Source organism: Oryx dammah, unplaced genomic scaffold (assembly GCF_014754425.2).
Source record: "Oryx dammah isolate SB20612 unplaced genomic scaffold, SCBI_Odam_1.1 HiC_scaffold_26, whole genome shotgun sequence".
NCBI lineage: Eukaryota > Metazoa > Chordata > Mammalia > Artiodactyla > Bovidae > Oryx > Oryx dammah.
The window spans coordinates 42,659,180-42,681,004 of record NW_024070210.1 but is presented as its reverse complement, the minus strand read 5'-3'; the positions used below and the strand labels follow the sequence as shown (position 1 = coordinate 42,681,004).

General features: G+C 41.8%; 1 protein-coding gene across 1 annotated transcript in view; it reads right to left on the bottom strand.

Annotated features, from left to right (window-relative positions):
- Positions 1-1,661: 1,661 nt before the first annotated feature.
- Positions 1,662-21,825, bottom strand: part of SLC27A2 (solute carrier family 27 member 2) — a 50,596-nt gene continuing 30,432 nt past the window's right edge. The window contains exons 5-10 of the mRNA XM_040226491.1: positions 15,772-15,966; positions 11,844-11,934; positions 10,774-10,972; positions 8,995-9,092; positions 3,073-3,203; positions 1,662-2,128 (exon numbers count right to left, since the gene is read on the bottom strand). Coding sequence (XP_040082425.1) covers positions 1,952-2,128; positions 3,073-3,203; positions 8,995-9,092; positions 10,774-10,972; positions 11,844-11,934; positions 15,772-15,966 — 891 coding nt within the window. The 3' untranslated portion in view covers positions 1,662-1,951. The remainder of the gene's footprint in view (positions 2,129-3,072; positions 3,204-8,994; positions 9,093-10,773; positions 10,973-11,843; positions 11,935-15,771; positions 15,967-21,825) is intronic.

Genomic DNA, 21,825 nt, shown 5'->3' with positions numbered 1-21,825 from the left:
CTCTGTATAATAGGCCCTGGGTCATCCATCTCATTAGAATTGACTCAGATGTATTCTTTATAGCTGAGAAATATTCCATTTTGTATATGTGCCACAACTTCCTTATCGATGCATCTGTTGATGGACATCTAGATTGCTTCCATGTCCTAGCTACTGTAAATAGCGCTGCAGTGAACACTGGGGTACATGTGTCTTTTTCAATTATAGTTTCCTCAGGGTGTATGCCCAGTAGTGGGATTGCTGGGTCGTATGGTAGTTTTATTCCTTTTTTTTAAAAGGAATCTCCATATTGTTCTCCATAGTGGCTGTATCAATTTATATCAATTTATCAGTGCAAGAGGGTTCCCTTTTCTCCACATTCTCTCCAGCACTTGTTGTTTGTAGACTTTTTGATGATGGCCATTCTGACCAGTGTGAGATGATACCTCATTGTAGTTTTGATTTGCATTTCTCTAATAATGAGTGATGTTGAGCATCTTTTCATGCGTCAGTAAGCCATCTGTACGTCTCTTTTGGAGAAAGGTCTGTTTAGGTCTTCTGCCCACTTTTTGATTGGATTGTTTGTTTTTCTGATATTGAGCTGCATGAGCTGCTTGTATATTTTGGAGATTATTCCTTTGTCAGTTGTTTCATTTGCTATTATTTTCTCTCATTTTGAGGGTTGTCTTTTCACTTTGTTTATAGTTTCCTATGGCATCTGGTCCCATCACTTCATGGGAAATAGATGGGGAAACAGTGGAAACAGTGTCAGACTTAATTTTGGGGGGCTCCAAAATCACTGCAAATGGTGACTGCAGCCATGAAATTAAAAGATGGTTACTCCTTGGAAGAAAAGTTATGACCAACATAGACAGCATATTAAAAAGCAGAGACATTACTTTGCCAACAAAGGTCCGTCTAGTCAAGGCTATGGTTTTACCAGTAGTCATGTATGGATGCGAGAGCTGGACTGTGAAGAAAGCTGAGCGCCGAAGAATTGATGCTTTTGAACTGTGGTGTTGGAGAAGACTCTTGAGAGTCCCTTGGACTGCAAGGAGATCCAACCAGTCCATCCTAAAGGAGATCAGTCCTGGGTGTTCTTGGGAAGGAATGATGCTAAAGCTGAAACTCCAGTACTTTGGCCACCTCATGCGAAGAGTTGACTCATTGGGAAAGACTCTGATGCTGGGAAGGATTGGGGGCAGGAGGAGAAGGGGACAACAGAGGATGAGATGTCTGGATGGCATCACTGACTCGATGGATGTGAGTTTGAGTGAACTCCGGGAGATGTTGATGGACAGGGAGGCCTGGCGTCCTGCAATTCATGGGGTGCAGAGAGTCGGACACAACTGAGCGACTGAACTGAACTGATGCAGGGCAAAAGATTTTAAGGTTAATTAGATCCCATTTAATTTTTGTTTTTATTTCCATTACTCTAGGAGGTGGGTCATGGAGGATTTTGCTGTGATTTATGTCAGAGAGTGTTCTGCCTGTGTTTTCCTCTGAGAGTTTTATAGTTTCTGATCTTACAATAAGGTTTTTAATCCATTTTGAGTTTATTTTTGTGTATGGTGTTAGAAGGTGTTCTAATTTCATACTTTTACATGCAATTGACCAGTCTTCCCAGCATCACCTGTTGAAGGGTCTGCATTTAGAATCAAGTCAGGAAAAAGTACCATTTCTTATCTTGGTGTTCATCTATTTTATTGCATATTAAAAAAAATAACATCCTCCCTCTAACAAGCTTACTTTGCAATACAAACAGTAGGTGCAAACTGAAAAATAATTATATCTAGATCTTTTCACTTACAAAGGTTCAGGTGTAATTTTAAAAAGTCTCCCCTTACTGCTATACATAAAAAAAATGCACCGTACAATCTTCAAATTAAAGTTGGATTATATCAACAGCTGGCTGTACTAGATCCATTTAGCTTCTTTTTGGAAATACATTGAGTTATCCTGCTGGCAATATTCAGAGTTTCAGAATTTTATTACTAATGGCATTATAAACGTCCTCAGTCATAGGCACATACATTTCTGCTTTGTCATCCAAGAAATACAAGGCATCTTTGATAACTGCAGGGTTAAAGCCCTCTTCCACGAGGGTCACTTTTCGGTGTTTAAAAGTTCCAGTGGTCTCAATGGTGTCCTGAAAAACATCAATCGTTTGAGAGCTGTGAGGCGGGTTCTGTGGGATACCAGTAATAGCCTGTCTTCAGAACCTCCACTAGGGGGCCCTCTGTGGAGGTATTTTCCCTTCCCTTAAAGCTTAAAGATCACTTGTGGGGCGGAAGGCGCTGTGACAGTGGAATATGAAGCAGAAGCATCTCTTGCTTGGCAAGCTTCAGGTATTGCTGGGAAATTCTGATCAATGGTGAGGTGGAGAAAGCAATCATCTACACACAGACAAATCTGCTTTTTCACACTGTTTCTTCTTTCTACTTCAATAAATAGGGGGATTTGAGGATATTTCAACTTTGATGTCTCTCAACGTCTCATTGTAAAGCAAATGTCAGGGCTTTATGAATATCAACAGAGATAATTGTATAATCTTAGCAATATCTGGTAATCTAACACTGCTTTTCTTAAATCCTCAGCTACAGTCACAGTGCACAAGGTCCATAAGTGAGTTAAACTAAGGGGTTAATGTTTGAGAAAGAAAACAGTCCCTCTATTAGTGATAGCTTAGCTTTGGAGTTCTGACTGGCTAATGATGCCCAGTTAAATTTCAGGCCATAGACAAGTGCAGGACTTCAGTGAGTTGTTTTTTTTTTTAACCATTCTTTAAAACTGGAAACAATACGGTCAGAGAATTTCTATTTTATGTGTCTGTTATATCGCATCAAACAGACATTGTGAGTCATTTGCTAACATTCTTGCTGAATGAACTGTCTGTCATTTTAAGGAGGAAGGGATTAGGATTCAGTTTCAGCTAGTTTTATCTTCTGGTGTTTCTGCTTCCTCATTGAGCTCCCTGAAAAGGGTAGTGAAAATTTGGCTGGCAAGGTTGCCATGGTAGAGAAGAGTTGTTTCCTAAGAGGCAGGAGTCTCCAAGAGAAAGGATAACTGAACTTGATAACAACAGGGTCTCACCTGTATTCTTAGAAACCGGGGCCTTGCATAACTAGGCAGGTAATCGACCACGTGCTTAAAGAGTTTCCGTCCATCAAATTCATGGTCTGCCTTCATCTTGATCGAGGCCATGCCAATTCGACCCTCATGACCTACAGTTAAAGTGAATAAAAGTTAGGTGTGTTTATTTTATGGTGCTTTGCTAGGTCAGAGGATAGTGAACTGAGACAACATTATGGCATGGGTTTCTTTCGGATAGCTGGAATCTGTATTTCAAAATATATTTTGAAGTTAAATTCTGAAGTGAATTAATGGTAAAACAACAAGCTATACATTGATTGAATCTTTATTACATGCCAGGCCCTTTACGAAGTGTGTTTTCGTATCTATTTTTTGACACGTACACAGTACTATATTTATTTATTGTTTTTGGCTGTGTGGGGTTTTCGTGGCTGCACGTGGGTTTCTTTAGTTGCAGTGCAGGGGCTTCCCATTGCAGTGGCTTCTCTTGCTGTGGAGCACAGGCTTTAGGCATGTGGGCTTCAGTAGCTGTGGTGCGAGAGCTCCGTTGTTGTGGCCCATGGGCTTAGCTACTCCTCAGTCTGTGGAATCTTCCTGGACCAGGGACTGAATCCATGTTCCCTGCTTTGGCAGGCAGATTCTTACCCACTGCACCACCAGGGAAGTCCATGAAAAGTGTTTTATGTACTATCTCATTTAACCTCATGACAACTGTATGAAGGGGTGCAAACGTTATCTCCATTTTACAGGTGAAGAAACTGAGGCTTAGTGACATTAAAAGACTTGATCAATGGATGAACCTAGAGCCTAGAGTGAAGTAAGACAGAGAAAGATAAATAACATATTCTAACGCATATATATGGAATCTAGGAAAAAGGTACTGAAGAATTTATTTACAGGGCAGAAGTGGAGAACCAGACATAGAGAATAGACTTATGGACATGAGGAGAGGGGAGGAGAGGGTGAGATGTATGGAGAGAGTAACATGGAAACTTACGTTACCATGTGTAAAATAGATAGCTAAGGGGAATTTGCTGTGTGGCTCAGGAGACTCAAACAGGGGCTTTGTATCAATCTAGAGGGGTGGGATGGGGAGGGAGATGGGAGGGAGGTTCAAAATGGAGGCTGATTCATGTTGCGGTTTGACAGCCTAGATGTAAACTACTGTATGGACAATCAGTTGAACTAGAGCCTAAAGGAAATTTTTTGAACTCTGATGAAAAACTCTTGTTCAGGGATAACTGGGCTCAGGTTGTTCTTTAGGTAGCAGGTCAGATCTACTGTGCCTCCAGGTACAAATGTCACCTCTGAGGCTTAGTTATGTAATTATGGTTCCTAACAGCTTTGCCTCTGCATTTCAGAGAGGCTGATAGACAGGAAGGTGAAGGCAGATCGAGGGTGGGCTGTGTCACCCCTAGCCTCCACCTTGATGCCATACTAGTCCGGAGAGGTTGAACTCTCCACAGAGAAAACAGATCCGATAAGGTAGGACTGTAAGTGGAGAGGCTTTCAGAACAATTACCATTGTTTTCTTGTGAGGACAGTGGTAATTACTTATAAATACATCTTCTACCTGATCCAGGAGACCCAGTGGGAGTCTGGGTCCATTTTTCTGAACTACTTAACTGTAACCAGAGAAGGAGATTGAGCCACCCTTCGTCACTTGGGCCCCAGCTTTCGAAATCTCTCCCATGGTGATTGCATGTTTACCGATGACTCTAAAGAAAACAAGAGGAAAGCGTACAAGAAGGGAAATGCATCCACATCTGCTTTGCCTCTTGTCTGAAGGAGGGAGGTAGGGCACCGGACCCTCTTTCTTTAGGGGCCCCTGGTAGCTGTGTCAAAGGCACTAGTCTCAGGAATCTTGAATGTCTCCAGTGAGCTCCTTTCAGAATGAAGGCAGAGGCTGATGCAACAGAAATCTTCAGTGTCAGCTGGCACCTTGCTTCTGAGAGGCGAATGGGGCTGATGGATCTCAGGTCTCTGTCCTGATTCCCAGAGGTTGGCTGGGGCTAGTTCAGTTCCAGGGGGAAGGCTCCTGTCTGCAACAATTTTAGCCAGGGGTTCTCTAGAGCTGTACTAACAACATGGTCACCACTGCTCACATGTAGCTATTAAAATTAATAAAATGAAAAATTCAGTTCCTCAGTTTCACCAGCCACATTTTAAGTGCTCAACAGCCATATGGTAGCAATTGGCTACCATACTGAGAGCGCAGATATAGAACATTTTCAGAACATTGCAGAAAGTTCTGTTGATAATATAAAGTTTTACAGAGGAGTTTGGGAGTTCTGGTGTCATCTCTATTTTAGACCCAAACTTGGAAGTTCTTTCCTGGTTCAAAGCTGAGATCTGTGAAAGCCTTATTAAGTCCTTTGGGACTGAGAATCACCCCAGCAGACTTATGTCTTTCTCTAGATGAACTGCCACATTTCAAGGCTGCTGGGATGAAGCACAAGCTGGAATCAAGATTGCTGGGAGAAATATCAATAACCTGAGATATGCAGATGAAACCACCCTTATGGCAGAAAGTGAAGAAGAACTGAAGAGCCTCTTGATGAAAGTGAAAGAGGAGAGTGAAAAAGTTGGCTTAAAGCTCAACATTCAGAAAACTAAGATCATGGCATCCGGTCCCATCACTTCATGGCAAATAGATGGAGAAACAGTGGCTGACTATTTTTCTTGGCTCCAAAATCACTGCAGATGGTGGTTGCAGCCATGAAATTAAAAGACACTTACTCTTGGGAAGGAAAGTTATGACCAACTTAGACAGCATATTAAAAAGCAGAGACATTACTTTGCCAACAAAGGTCCACCTAGTCAAGGCTATGGTTTTTCTAGTGGTCATGTATGGATGTGAGAGTTGGACTATAAAGAGGGCTGAGCACAGAAGAGTTGATGCTTTTGAACTGTGGTGTTGGAGAAGACTCTTGAGACTCCCTTGGACTACAAGGATATCCAACCAGTCCCTCCTAAGGGAAATTGGTGCTGGGTATTCATGGGAAGGACTGATGTTAAAGCTGAAACTCCAGTATTTTGGCCACCTGATATGAAGAGCTGACTTATATTAAAAGACTCTGATATTGGGAAAGATTGAGGGTGAGAGGAGAAGGGGACAACAGAGGATGAGATGGTTGGATGGCATCACCGACTCAATGGACGTGAGTCTGAGTGAACTCCAGGAGTTGGTGATGGACACGGAAGCCTGGCGTGCTGCGTTTCATGGGGTGGCAAAGAGTCGGACACGACTGAGAGACTGAACTGAACTGAGACTCACAGAATCTGAAAACAGGAGAGATGTTGGGATTTGTACCTGATCTTTCACTGCTGTGAGAAGTCTCATAGGATTCCTAGTGGACAGCCAGCCTCTTTACACATTGGTGGGACACTGTCTGTCTCAAGAGACAGTGCATTTTGTTGCTGGTCCCTCAGGTTACAGGAGAGGTCTCAGGCTAAAAGTTGCTCCCTGGTCATTTCAATCCATCCATTTTCATTCTATTCTCCAGAGCAATATGAACACACCTGTTCCTTGTTCTATCTGATGTCTCCCAATCATTTGAAACCCATTAGCCTCCTCTTCTTTGTTCTATATCAGTGGCTCCGAAACATTACTAGTTGTTAGACCCACTTGGGAATAAAATTTTTAAAAAGACACAAAAGACTGAGTCCCAAACCCCAGAGGTTCTGATTCATTAGATCCTAGCTTTAAAAAGTTTCCCAGATGATTCTGAAGACTGGCTAGATTTTCAGAACCACTAGGCCTCCATGCTTCTCAGACTTTAGTGTTTTTTAAAAATTGTGGTAAAATAATGAATCATTATTTTAACCATTTTAAAGTGTATGGTTCAGTGGCATTTACAATGTCATGCAATTCTTACCAGTGTCTAGTTCTAGAAAATATTCATCACCTCAAACCAGACTTGATTGTTTTTAAGAATCACTGGAGGGCTTGTTAAAACACAGCTTCCTGGGGCCCTAGCCCAGAGATTCTGATTCAGTAGGTCTGGGGTGGGCATTTTTAATATGAGAAATAGCACTAGGCGATGATGCTGTTGCTGGTCCAGGGACCCCACTGTCAGCCAAAAAAAAAAGCACAGTGTAAGTGGTGGTTTAGTTGCTCAGTCATGTCTGACTTTTGAAACCCCATGGACTGTAGCATTCCAGGCTCCTCTGTCCATGGAATTCTTCAAGCAAGAATACTGGAGTGGGTTGCCATTTCCTTCTCCAAGAATGGAACCCAGGGATTGAACCCAGATCTCCTGCATTGCAGGTGGATTAGTTGTGAGTTAAGTTTTGAGGGCAAAATGAGGGCTTTAGCCTGGAAGATAGCATTTCCGATGGCTCTGAGAAACTGCTCCAAAGAGGTAGTGGGGAAGGTCACTATATACGAGATTTTAGTGAATGGGGAGTACATGCAATCAAGCACATATTGTTTTTTTTGCAGGTTACTGCTAGTCATGAGGAGCAGATGTCACCATGAAGAATTTAGTGCTTTTCTACAATAGATAAAGGAGATGCAAGAATTCGGTTCATAAAATCTTCTGAAAATATCTATCTGAAGACCTGCTCTACTAGCTTTTCCCAAAGCACAGACTGCCTAATTCCTGATCTCTACCCTGAACTCCAGCTGTAGCAGCTCATAATTTGATCCTTGTAGAGGCAGATGGCAAGTGCCAAGGACAAGTGCCAATTTATAGGTGACACCACTTTGAAGAACATGGATTAGGCCTTTCATTCCATTTCCCATATTCTCTTACCTTGTCATACTCATTCTTTTGTATTGTTACTTAAAAAAAAAGTCCAGCATTTAGAAGTGCATGCAACATTTTGGGTGGGATCTGTGAGAACACAGTGCGATGGCTGACAACCAGGATATGGGTCCTTGTGTTAATTCAGCCTGAAGTCCAGCATGAGAAGTTGGACTTGGGTCAGACTCTGACCCAAGAAGTGGCTATACTTCCTACCATGTCACTGTCACAGAGCTGGAGAGGAACAGGCAAGAGAAAGCCTCAAATAGTCTTTAATAAACAAAAGGACAGCATGATGTCATGTGAAACCATCATAACTCAAGAAAAAGGGACTTTGGAGTTTCCATTCTGAATATAGATGAGAATCCCAAGTACTGAGTTCTAGGAAATACCATTATCCCTAGTACCTTATATTTGGATAGTGATTTGGAGGTTTTTATCCTCTTGACATCTATAATTATAATGATTTCATGACAACCCTCATGTACATATCTGATAAACATATTTAGTATTTATGTAATTAAAATGAATTAGTTCTCTTGGCAATCTTAACTGCAGGGTTGGTATTCTCCCTAATTTAGTGGCTTGCCTAAAGTCAAACAGCCAGCAGGTGTTGGAGTCAGGACCCCAAATCAGACCCCACACTTCCCTCTCTCTTAGCAGAGGCTGATCAGCAGACAGGCTTGGTGACAGCACTTTGTATGAAGCTTCTCAAACTCAGTGGGACAAGCGGGAATCAGAAACTTGCTGTTAAAGTCTGGGAAAACTCAGCCCCTTCTTGGCTTTTTTCCCTATAGCAACTACACTTGCCTGTTATTTGTGCCTTCCAGTTCAGAGGCCAAGATACCATTTCTAAGCTCTCAGGTGTGACACATCTTTTCTTGAGGCATGCCAAACGCTGCATGGGCCCTGCATCTCTGGGAGATTTGTCTTGCTGGAGAGCCTCAGAACAGCTGGGGAGCTGAACCACAGAGGAAGGCCAGGTTCAGAGGGACTCACGTGGCTGGTTTAAAATGCACATAAACCAGACATGAGCCCCTTACTCCCAGGAGCTGGCAAAAAGTTGTTTGCTTTTCCAGCTGGCAGGAAAAAGCGATGACAAACTTTGCCCTGGGGTTAAAATTATGTTCAGTTAGTGTAGTTTTGGCTTTGATTTAGCATACATTGTGCGTACCTGGCACAGACACACCATAAACATTCACTTCTTCGACAAAATCAACCAGACCTACTGTGTCAGCGACTTCAGTGGTGGCCACATTTTCCCCTTTCCACCTGGAAGAAAAGGCAAGGTTAGCAGAGGTCACTGGTGGTCTGTGGTCCAGGTGGTGTGTGGCAGGTGTTTTCTCCAGGCCTCTGTGGGGTGGCTGCATTTGTCTTCCTCACCTTGGTCCTCAAACTCTCCAACTTAACTCACGGGAGAGGCGTCCTGCTTGAGGCATGAAAGACAAAGGCATAGACCGAAATAATAAAATGTGAAATTTTAACCTCCCGACGTGAAATGTGGTACACAGAATGATGTTCTAATGTTAAAATACAGGTTTGGCCTAAGAAAGGCACTAGGAATAAAAAATAGATCTCAGTGACTTTTTGTTGCGTTTAGGTCTCTCCCTTTCCTCATTCACTAACTTTGCTGTTTAATTCAGTTAGCAAATTTCTATTAAATAGAATTTCATACTTGTATTTCAGGGTCTTATGTCTATGAAAATGCTTTTAGTAAGAAAGAAAATATCATACTTTATTTGTAGGGAGAATAAAATGTTGAATTTTAGTTAAATTTTGACTTACATTTAAAATTCTTTAGATCTCCCCAAAGTATCTTTTTAGTAACATGAAGGCGGCATAAACTAACAATTTAGATCCAGAGTCATAGGGCGTTAGAGATGGAAGGAACCCTAAGGATCACTGGGACCTTCATTTCATGGGTGAAGTAACTGAGGTGGAGAAAGGTTACCTGCCTTGATAATACATCTGCTCACAGGCAAAGGAAGCCTCGGAGCTGAGTTCTCATTCATATCCATGCTCTTTCTACTAGACAACTCCCATCTCTTCCTTATTCATTCATGCAAAAAGTAATCACTGTGCTAGGTGCTAGGGTTGGGGGTGAACAAGCAGACAGAGCCTGGCCTCAGGGAGTTTATAAAATAAGGAAGCTGGGTTAAACAAATTGTCATGAGGCTGGAGGACAATGCTGTTGCTGAGAATTAATTTCATGGTCTGTTACAATGACTTTCAATGTTCATTGTGCTGACTTAGGGGTTCTGTGGGAAACCATTTGGTTGGGGATGGAAAGCGAGAGGGAGAGACCCAGGTGGGGCTCAGAACCCTTGCCTCCTCTTCAAATAGATCATCTTCATATTAATTTGCATTTGATTTTATCGGAAGAAAAGCCTTATGATAGAAAACAGTGTGAACATCCCTGGCTGACCTGAGTGACTGGTAATAACTGATAATGAGAGGAATTGAACAGACTAAGTTATGGAGGTGCCCCAAAGCAGACACAGGTATTCTCTCCTCGTCTCATCTGGTTGCTCAGCCAAGTTCACTGCACATTGCAGAGTGACACCCTGTGTATCTTGTTCCATATTTTCTGGGAATGTGTGTGTGTGCTAAGTTGCTTCAGTTGCGTCCGACTGTTTGAGACTCTATGGACTATAGTCCGCCAGGCTCCTCTGTCCATGAGATTCTCCAGCCAAGAATACTGGAGTGGGTTGCCATGCTCTCCTCCAGGGGATCTTCCCCACCCAGTGATTGAACCTGTGTCTCCTGCATTCCAGGTGGATTCTTTACCGCTGAGCCATCAGGGAAGACCTTTCTGGGTATACAGGAGGTTGAACTGACATGACAGAGAGAAGGAAATGGAACACCACAACCAAAATGGAACATGATACTAATTTAGAAGTAAGACAAATTGTGCATGTGTTTGTTTTTGGTTAAATAATTCAGAGAAACCAACCGGAATGTGTCTCCAACTCTGTCGTGGAAGTAGATAAAATTTTCGTGGTCAATCATTAAGAGATCTCCACTGTTAAAATAGAGGTCTCCTTTCTTAAAGACATCTCTCAGTTTTTTCTTCTCCGTCTGATTCTTTCCTCCAGCATAGCCATTAAATGGTGTTAACCCTGTGATTTTGCAAACCAGGAGTCCGGGTTCACCTAAGACAGAAGGAAGAATATAGATATTTTATGTGCTGCTGCTGCTGCTGCTGCTAAGTCGCTTCAGTCGCATCTGACTCTGTGCGACCCCATAGACGGCAGCCTACCAGGCCCCGCCGTCCCTGGGATTCTCCAGGCAAGAACATTGGAGTGGGTTGCCATTTCCTTCTCCAATGCATGAAAGTGAAAAGTGAAAGTGAAGTCACTGAGTCATGTCCAACTCTTAGCGACCCCATGGACTGCAGCCCACCAGGCTCCTCCGTCCATGGGATTTTCTAGGCAAGAGTACTGGAGTAGAGTGCTATTGCTTTATGTGCTAGCAGTAGGAAAATTTTATTATTAACCTGCCTTTCAAACAGATGGCATACAACCCACTGGTAACAAGTTGGCTGCAGAAAGTATCGTTTTACACGCACATGTATGTGTATTTCTAAGTACATCATATACAGACATATATACACCATGTACACACACACAGAGTACATATTCTCTATGGTTACACATTTGTAATTCTTTTAATACTAATATTTTACTGAATAATGATTTATATACATAATTTGACAAATACATGGTAGTTTAAGCTTTAAAGTAAAAGCCTCCTAAAACTAGCTATAGTTTTGTAACCATAATTACATATTCCGTTCATAATGAAGAAGTTACTAAGCAAGGTTTCAGATTATAGTTACATTACATGTAGTGGTAAATCATTACCTTTTGGAATTTCTCTGTTTTCAGAGGTACAAAGTAAACCTCTTCCCCCACCCACTCTGAAAAATTTTACATGTTCATTTTAGCAGTGATATGTTAGTTCTTAAGGTTCACTTGGTTAAGATAAGACATGACAGGTTAATATAACAAAATTTTACTGTACCTTTGGGAACCTTGATGCAGTATCCATTTCCATCTCGGATGGGTTCATCTTTCTCTACGTCATATTTAATCAGCTCATAATTTATGACTTTCTAGTAAAATTAAAATGGATCATTTTGACCACATATTCTTTCACAAATTTTCATTGTTTATTGTGTTATAGCATACAGAAAGTATATAAAGTACAGATACCTTAAGTGTACAGCTTGATGAATTTTTACATATGCATACACTTATGTAACTACTGTCCAGATCAAGATACTAAACATTTCCATTACCTTAAGAAGTTTCCTCCTGCCCCTCTCTCTCAAGTCACTATTCTGATTTTTATTACTATCAAGTAGTCTTAAGCATCAAATACATGAAATAAATATATGCCTTCGTATCTGCTGCTTTCACTCAACATGTCTGTGATATTCTTCCCTCCCTGCTGGTGTTTGTGTCAGTGGTGTACTTTTTATTGACATGCAACTTTCCTTGTATGTCTATACCATACTTTATTTATCTCTTTTCCTGTTAATGGACATTTGGATTATTTCTAGTTTTAGACTATTAAATATAAAGCTGTTATGAACATTCTCATACATGTTCTTTGATGGATATATCACTAATGGGCTTTTAAAGTCTTATTTAACACCCACCCCCCGCAAAAAAAAAAAAAATCTTGTTTAATACACCACTGTTAAATGTTTTGTGTTCCAGGGACATGTCCTCAAACACATTTAAGATTCAGTGGTACAACGGTAAAATTTGTTTCATGCCATGGCTATAAAATTATTAAAATTTTACTGTATTTCTTGTTACTATAATCCAAGGGCATAAGAATTTAAATTTATATAACTCAGTAAGAGCAATAAGTATATTATTATCTATACTTGTAGCAAAACACAAACATCATAGTATTTAGACTTAATTATTAACTATGATTACTATGTCCATTTCAAATTTATATTCAAATCTATACATAAATTAACCAATCATATGCTTTTGTAGTAGCAGATAACCATTAAAAACCAAATAGCATATATAGTCAACAAATGTAGATCTTGTTTATTTGCAAGAATGTAAAAAAAATTAAGGGTGGTAACTATTGCTTCTTTCCCTATCAAATGTATGGTAATCTTTTTTTTTTAGTTATAAAATATGGTTTTGTTTAAAGTAGAAAATGTCAAAACATGGCAATCAGTGGATGAGAAGGAAAGAACTAGTAATACACAACATCAACTTCTCAGGTTTGGTTTGAATGTTTCCCTGAAACTCACTTTTTTAAAAGATATCTTTTTTGATGTGGACTATTTTAAAAGTCTTTATTGAATTTGTTATAATATTACGTCTGTTTTATGTTTTGGTTTTTTGGCTGCAAGGCATGTGGAATCTTAGCTCCTCAACCTGGAGTTGAGCCTGCACCCCTTGCTTTGGAAGGTGAGATCTTAACCTCTGGACCAGTAGAGAAGTCCTTGCAACTCATGTTTTTGAGTGTCAGTAGTGCCCTGGTGGCTCAGATGGTAATGAATCTGCCTGCAATGCAGGAGACTCAGGTTCAATTCCTGGGTTGTGAAGATCCCCTGGAGAAGGGAATGGCAACCCTCTCCAGTATTCTTGCTTGGAGAATCCCATGGACAGAGGAGCCTGGTGGGCTATGGTCCATGGGGTCGCAAAGAGTCAGACACATCTGAGTGACTAACACTTAAGTGACAACATAGATATCTTGCACCACGCCTCAGCTCAGCTGTCTGCCCTCTCTTGTTTTTGAACCGCATTTATCCTGGGTCTCCAAGGTTTGGACTCATCCAGGTTGGCCTGACCCTGACTAGAGAAGATTGACCCTCTCAATAGTGATTCTCAAGTCTGTAGTAGAGCTGCCCAGTAGAATCTTCTATGGTGATGGAAATGTTCTATAACTGTACTACTCAACGTGGTAGTCACTAAACACATGTGGCTACTAAGCATTTGAAATGTGGCTAGGTCAAATGAAGAACTGATTAAAAATTGACATAATTTAAATAGCCACGTGTAGCTAGTGGCTACTGTACTGGGTGGCACAGGTGTAGAGGATAGTGGAGGGACATATGTAGTGTAGGCTTGGCTCTTATTGTTAGAGAGGTGCCTTGGACTTGAAATCCCAGGAGAGCAGGCCAGGATACAAAGAATGGAACAATAATAATCTTTACAGCTATTCAAGGCTGTTATATGGCAGGCATTGGGCTATATTCTGTCTAATGTAATTCTTTCAACAACTCTTTCCCCTTATTACATAAGTTTGGGCCAGGCACTAGGCTCTACATTTTCCCTTTTGGTTTTATTTCTGAAGTTGAGGCATGACCATGGAAAAGGCATGGCCTTGGGCTAGTCTGGGATGGCACTGGAATTTGGTCTTTTGGGCCAGCTCTCTTATGCACGAGGACTATTGTCCTCTGTACTTGGTTGGTCAGTCCCTGGGGGCATCGGTTGCCTGGGAGCTCTGGTGTGGCTGTTTCATGCCCAGGCAGGGTGAGGTGCTCGAGGCATAACAACAGTAATGACTGCTCAAGTCAGTGAAGATTCAGCATTTGCTGAATGTTTCTGGAATTTTGCAGAATGGGTGGTCATCTGGAAGACTGCTCAGACACAATAAAAAGCAAAGAGATTGTCTGGAGATGAGGCAATAAAATGACTGAGAGGGAAAAGAAAATGCTGCATGAGCTGGCTTACACATAAGAAATACCTTTCTCATATAGTTACTATGGTGGGTACTAAGTCACTTCAGTCGTGTCCAGCTGTGTGTGACACTATGGACTGTAGCCCGCCAGGCTCCTCTGTCCATGGGATTCTCCAGCCAAGAATACTGGAGTGGGCTGCCATGCCCTCCTCCAGGGGATCTTCCCAACCTGTGTCTCTTAGTCTCCTGGATTGGCAGGTAGGTTCTTTACCCCTAGCACCACCTGGGAAGCCCAGTGTGGTTACCAGGTGAACACAATTGAACACAATTGCATCCTAGAACTCGGATGCATCCTGGTTCTCTCAAAGGAGCAGTTCTTAATCTTGGTTGAATAGCTTTAAAAAAATACTACCTAGAAGGGTGGGATATGAGTTGGGTGGGAGGGAAGTTCAAGACAGAAGATACACACACACACACACACATACACACACACTAATAGCCGATCCATGTTGTTGTATGGCAGAAACCAGCACAACATTATAAAGCCAGTATCCTCCAATTAAAAACTTTATTTCTAAAAATACTAAAAAAATACTGATGTTTGGGCCCACCTTCCTTTGAACAAAAGAAAGTGAAAGTGAAGTTGCTCAGTTGTGTCCAACTCTTTGCAACCCCGTGGACTATAGCCCACCAGGCTCCTCCATCGATGGGATTCTCCAGGCAAGAATACTGGAGTGGGTTGCCATTTCCTTCTCCAGGGGATCTTCCCGACCCAGGGGTTGAACCTGCAGGCAGACGCTTTAACCTCTGAGCCACCAGGGAAGCCCTCCTTTGAACAAAGGTGAACACAAAGGTGAACACTAGGTGTCCCTCCTTCCAAAGCTCTGGGGACAGGGCCCTGCACCTATATGTACAAAAAGACCCCCCACCAGCCTCTTGATGGTAACACGTCACAATGAAAGAGAAATACCACATTTCACAATGTGTAGTTAACATACAGAACTGGTAACCTTCAAGTGTTTTTAACATATACAAGTATAAGTGGCATTAGAAGACTTCACACAAGTTATAGATGGAAAACATAGTGGATTGTCATTAATAGAAATTCATATGTGAAAATTAAAGGACCCTGTCATTTTTAGGTCATTGTCATAGAGAATGAGCAAAACCTCTCTTGGTGATATAGATGGGTCATGGAATTCTAATAAGAGCATCATCATGATACAGCTTTCAAGAAATCTCCATGTACTGAAAGCTGGCTACAGATGCCCTCATTTTCCAACATACTTACTTTCTGTAGGTAGTTTACTCTTCCAACTGCACCAATTTTTCTCGTGTAATTCATAAATCCGATATTGCCTTCAGTGGAAGCATAAAACTCATTAATGTGAATATTCCCAAATCTCCTGATGAATTCTCTCCACACATCTGCTCGTAAGCCATTTCCCATTGCCAGTCTGACTTTGTGGTCACGATCGTTTGGTTTCTGTAGCAGGAGAAAGAAGAGACCAAACTGAAACATCTTGGGAGGCTGTACTTGCATATTAATAATGGCCTTTGTGTTTCTACATATTTATGTTGGTTATGAATTGACCTTAGTGCACGCCTTTATTGTCCCCCACACATATTATACCCAACCCCTCACTCACAAACACAGCATGGGCCAACACTGGAACTTAATAGCCGAAAGACTTGTATTTTCCCATTTTGGTTTTTAAGAGGTGATATGAGACAACTGGACCGAAAACTAAGTGATGCCAGTATTTAATCCCCAGCCAATCTGAAGCTTGAGTCACATGTTGTTTTCCTTTTAAGTTTTATATTGAAGTATAATTATTTTACGATGTTATGTTAGTTTCTGCTGTACAATGACGTGAATCAGCTACATGTATGCATATATCCCCTCCCTCTTGCACCACCATCCCACCCCTCTAGGTCATCACAGAGCACCAAGCTGAGCTCCCTGTGCATGCTGACTGGTCTCTTGACAATGAGGCTGGCGAATCTCAGTGAATTGTAGGTGCCATGGGAAGCGGTCTGTCAGAGAGTGACACAATCTGAAGCTATAGTCCTCACTTGACAATGAAGAAGAAAATGGGAACACAGTCCAGGGAGAGAGAGAGGATCATTTTCTATAGAGTCATCCAAGAGCACTCATGTGAGGGCCTGATGGGACTGGAGAGAAGACTCTTGTTCACGCATTCATTGTCTAGAGAGACCAGGTGATCACAAGAGCAGGTGGAGGGGAAAAGGGGCGGGAAGTGGCTTCCAGCTGTCTCAGGTGGCCTGGAGGACTATGCTTTGCTATAAATAGAAATCACAATGGAAAAGCTGTTTTGAATACACAACTGAAAGCTGAGCTTTATCAGTCAGCAAGAGAGGTGGATAAGAACTGGGCTGTTTTCCATTCAATCACATTTATGAGGCCCTATAAATATGCCTGAACCTTAGGTAATTTTAATGATATTTTATATTAATGAGACATTTGATTGAGGTCAGGAGATCACAGCTTGGAGGGAGGGGCAGGTAAATAAGTATAATTTTAACTTGCAAAATGTGTAGCTCGATGACCTTTGAGAGAAAACAGGATGGAGAGAGGTGAAAGTGCTAGGTAACTATGGTTCTCCTCTACTGTCAAATACGAATCTTTAAACAGCGATTTGCTTAAAAGAGCAGACATTCTGAAGAGCATTTCTACATTATTTCTTACTCTGTGAAATCACTGTGAAATGATTTTGGAATAAGAGACCCTTTTGGGGGAAAAAAAAAAAAACTATTCTCAGTGAGAGGCTGGCAGTTCTCTGACAAGGGGAGAACCTTTGATCCGGTGGTTAAAAACCGAACCAAACAAAACTTGAATGGTTTCCATGCAAGAGGTGTCAAGGAGCCAGTGGAGCAGTGTGTGAGCATTTAATTTTTAAGTAGCTCCTTGGTCAAAATTCAAGTGACAAAGTTCTTTCAGGAGGTCTAACCAGAGAGGTGGACAATACCTGTCCCTAGTTAAAAGCAGGCTCCTTGTGCAGTCTTATGAGGAGGAAACGTGTAGGCAGAGAGACAGACTAGGGGCTTCATGCCAGTGGTTCTTTTTTTTTGGCCCCACCACATGGCTTACAGGATATTAGTTCCCCAATTAGGTATCGAATCTGCACCCTCTGCAGTGGAAGTGCAGATTCTTAACCCCTGGACCACCAGGGAAGTCTGAGCCAGTGGTTCTTAACCAGTGTATTGAGTCTTACACGAGAAGCCTTCGGAACTTACACGAATCTACTTGTTCTGAGTGGCAACCTATTCTCTTCATCAGCTCTCTTGGTCCCTAGGTTACTTGGATCCCTTTTATAATTATCAAGTACCGATAAGTCAGGATGGGCTTTGCAGGTGGCTCAGTGGTCAAGAATCCTTCTGCCAATGCAGGAGACACAAGTTTCATCCATGGGTGGGGAAGATTCCCTCGAGAAGGAAATGGCAACCCACTCCAGTATTCTTGCCTGGGAAGTCCCAGGGACAGAGGATCCTGGCGGGCTATAGTCTAGAGGGTTGCAAAAGAGTTGGACACGACTTGGTGATTAAAACAATAACAACAGCAGTCAGGGACACCATACAGCTGGTTTGCCAGGGCCAGTCCTGGTTTACACCTGTTGTTCCGATGTGCTTCTTAGCGACATGCCTTCTGCTCTCAAATGGCCCTGTTTGGATAGTGACTTACAGATAGGGTCCCCCTGTCTATAAGGCACTAGTCCTTAGCAAGGACTGTCAGCTTTGCAGAGACTATCCTTGCCTCAACACTGGTGTGCCTCACTGCCACTCTGAAAATAAAACATTAAAAATATTTGCTTAAAAATAACCACCTGACTTGGTCCCAAGGCCTGTGTGAGAAGTTCAAGAGTAGCAATTCAGTATGTAAACCCGAGACCTTACTTCTTCTACATGCAGTCCACCATTGCCCTCTTAGTTCATTTCTTTGTCTAATTAGACTGTAAGCTCCTTTGAGTCCAAATTTCTCTATATATCGTCCATAGTGCCTGGCCCTGTGCTTTGCATAGAGTATAATTCCTGTAGTAAAAGAAGACATAACCTCCGCCATGAAAACACCAGCCATCCTGTTCAACAGTTCACAGCTGGGACATCCACACCAGGGAGGGCTTAGGATGCAGGAGGCTGCAGCGCTCTGAAACGTGGGAAGTAGGCTGGCCTCACAGGTGCATCTGTCACCTGCAGGTGCCAGGTAGCTGGGCTCACAGTCACAATACCACCAGCTTAGTGTTCATCATAAACCGAGAGATCCGATTACACCAGCAAAAGGGATTAAAGCTGTAGGCTGGAAATGTTTGAGAGTTCCTGGAGCCTTTGGAGATGTCTGGTTCTCACCTAAGCTTTTGATCACCAGGGGCCTGTGAGTAGCAGTGTTTCTCTTTTTGGAATTTCCTCCTTACCAGAGCCACTCCCCAAAAGAACTGTATTTTAGGTCAAGGGTCACCTGCTCATTTGTTTTTTTAAACAAAGATCAAACATTCTATTCCACGTTACAGGTGAGGTGCAACATGCAAACACACCTGGGGCATTTTAATCCACTGCGGATTGAATGACTGATAAAGGGTCAGAGGTCAGGGTATTCAGAGAGGGTGAAGGGTGCCAGGTAATCAGAGGACTTTTATTAAGGGTTTTGCTACGTGTCAGGCAATTGCCCTGTATTATCTTAAGGTCCGAAGGAGCCCTACTGAAATGTGAGAGATAATCAAGTATTTGCCTTAGATTACAGTTGAGGAAACAGAACTTTGAAAAGTTTAAAGTAATTTGCCCAAGATCACACGGGTAGAAACACAATTGCTCCAAAATTCAAATCCAAATCTATATGACTTCGGAGAGCATGCTTTTCCTTAGTTAAAAAAAAGCAACACACACACACAGAGTTTAAGAACCCAACAGTACTGAAAGGCTTTTACACGAATAAACGTTATTCCATTTATCTGTCTTCATCCTTTGACTCCAGCCTACTACCCAGAGGCAGATGCTTTTAATGCTTGTTGCTGCTGCTTCTCACCTCTGTGTTTCTAAATGAAAAGATCTGCTATCTTTCGAGTAAAAAGACATTATTTACTGATTTCCCATTGTGCTGGATGGGGATTAAACTCGCTCTCAATTTTCCAATATCAACAATTTTTGGTTAAAACAATATTCAATTTCACATTATTCTGCCCCTAACTCACCACTGATGAACTCAGTAACATACTATGAACCAATTCTTGAGCAAATGTTTGTTTTTCTTAGGAATAATTTCCTCTCTGCCCATTTGCTTGATTTTCTTAGTTTTTATTTGTAGTTCTTTCCTTATCCTCCAAAAGCATCTAAACACAATGATACTCCTTCTATCAGATGATATAATTTCCTTTTTTTCCATTTTTCTTCCTTTTATCCTTTTGTTCCAATCTGGACTAGTTGTTCTCCTGGCCTAGGAATATCCTTTGTCTCTTTTCCCTGGATCCTGGGTCTTCCTTTTCATTTTTTTACTCTCCTGTTTGGATGGAATATTTTCTCTAGGAACTTCCTAAAGGAGGGTATACAGGAGGTAAGGTTTTTTTTTTTAGACTTTGAATGTCTGAAAATCTTATTTTACCCTTGATTAATAATTTGGTTGTATATAAAATTCTAGATCATTAATAATGTTTACTTAGAATTTTGAAGGCACAGCTTCCTGTGTCTTCCAGCTTGAGTGTTGCTGTTGGCAAGTCAAACGTTATTTGTATAGAATCCTCTCTCTCTTTTGATAGCCTTAAATAACATCATAGTGTAGTTAAGCATTAAACAAAATTCCACTAATTTTCTTAGTTACTCAATTAGCCCTTTCAATGCATCCTTCAGTTTTGGGAAGTTTTCTTGTGTTATTTCTTAATCATTTCCTCCTCTCCATTTTTGCTATCCTTTCCCTAATGTCCTATTAATCAGATACTGAATCTTTTGGATCCTCTAATCTTCTTATTTTGTCTCCACTCATATCTATCACTTTATCTTTCCTCCAATTTTCTGTAAGATTACTCAACTTTATCTGGCAACTTTTCTGTGGATTAAGTAATTTTTAAATCATATTTTTATTTCTCAGGAGGCATTATTCTGGCTTTTTTAGTAGCATACTATTTTTGGTTTAGGATATAATATCTACTCTAACATTTCTGAGAATATTAATTATTGATTTCTGAAGTCTTCTCCTACTGTCTGAATTAATGCTCTTTCTTCTTCTTCTTTTTTAAAAATGATCTTTCCTGTTAGAGGTTTTCCTTTGGAATCTGTTCATATTTAAGAGTAAGACAACCCAGGTGGCACGAAGTGGTAAAGAACCCGCCTGCCAATGTAGTAGACGTAAAAGACGCAGGTTCGATCTCTGGGTTGGGAAGACCCCCTGGAGGAGGGCACGGTAACCCACTCCAGTATTCTTGCCTGGAGAATCCCATGGACAGAGGAGCCTGATGGGTTACAGCCCATGGGGTCACAAAGAGTCGGACACCAATGAAGCAACTGAGCACGCACAAGGCAACAAAAAGATGCTTGAGCTGCTCTGTCTAGTGAAGTGGCAGTGAGCCAATGTCCAGTTTCTTTTCTGGTAAAGTTTAGTTCTCCCTAAGAATGACTCCCTAAGATGGCTGGATGGCATCACTAATGCAGTGGACATGAACTTAGGCAAACTCCAGGAGATGGTGAGGGTCAGGGAAGCCTGGCATGTTGCAGTCCACAGGGTCGTGAAGAGACAGACACAACTAGGGGACCGAACAGCAACAACAAAGTGTAACTCTCCTCCGACATCTTACCTACAAGCATCACCTACTAGAAGAGTTCTGAAAGCTGTGCAGGGGAAGGCAGCTGGTCAGTAAGGAGACAGGTACTCAATCTCTGCTCTCAGCGCCTCAACCCCTGCCCTCCTCTGCTCCTAGGGTCCTTGAGAAGTTCAGAGCTTCTCTAGGTCTTCCCCAGACAATAAGTCTCCTGTCTCTGATAAAAGATTGAGAGAGGTTGACCATGCTGCTCAAATGGTCAGAGTTCAGACCTGCTGCCTCCAGAGTCCTTGCTCTTAAGCACTACATTAAGTCTGTTGAGCCAAAACTGAACTCCTGCCCTAGGGTGGCACGTGTATTTCTCCCTCGTCCTCTGCTTTACCAAGGGAGCTACTGGACGTGACTCAGGAGAGGGAGGAGAAGGATCTTCTCAACATTGCCCCAGATTCTCCGGATGAACCAGGTCATTCTGTGGATGGGTGTCATTTGGTTCATATGCTTAGCTAGGGTAGGAGTTGCCTCCCTAATATCCAGTGCCTGGGGGCTGACGGTAGAGTTAGCTGCTCCAGGATCAGCCAATTTCA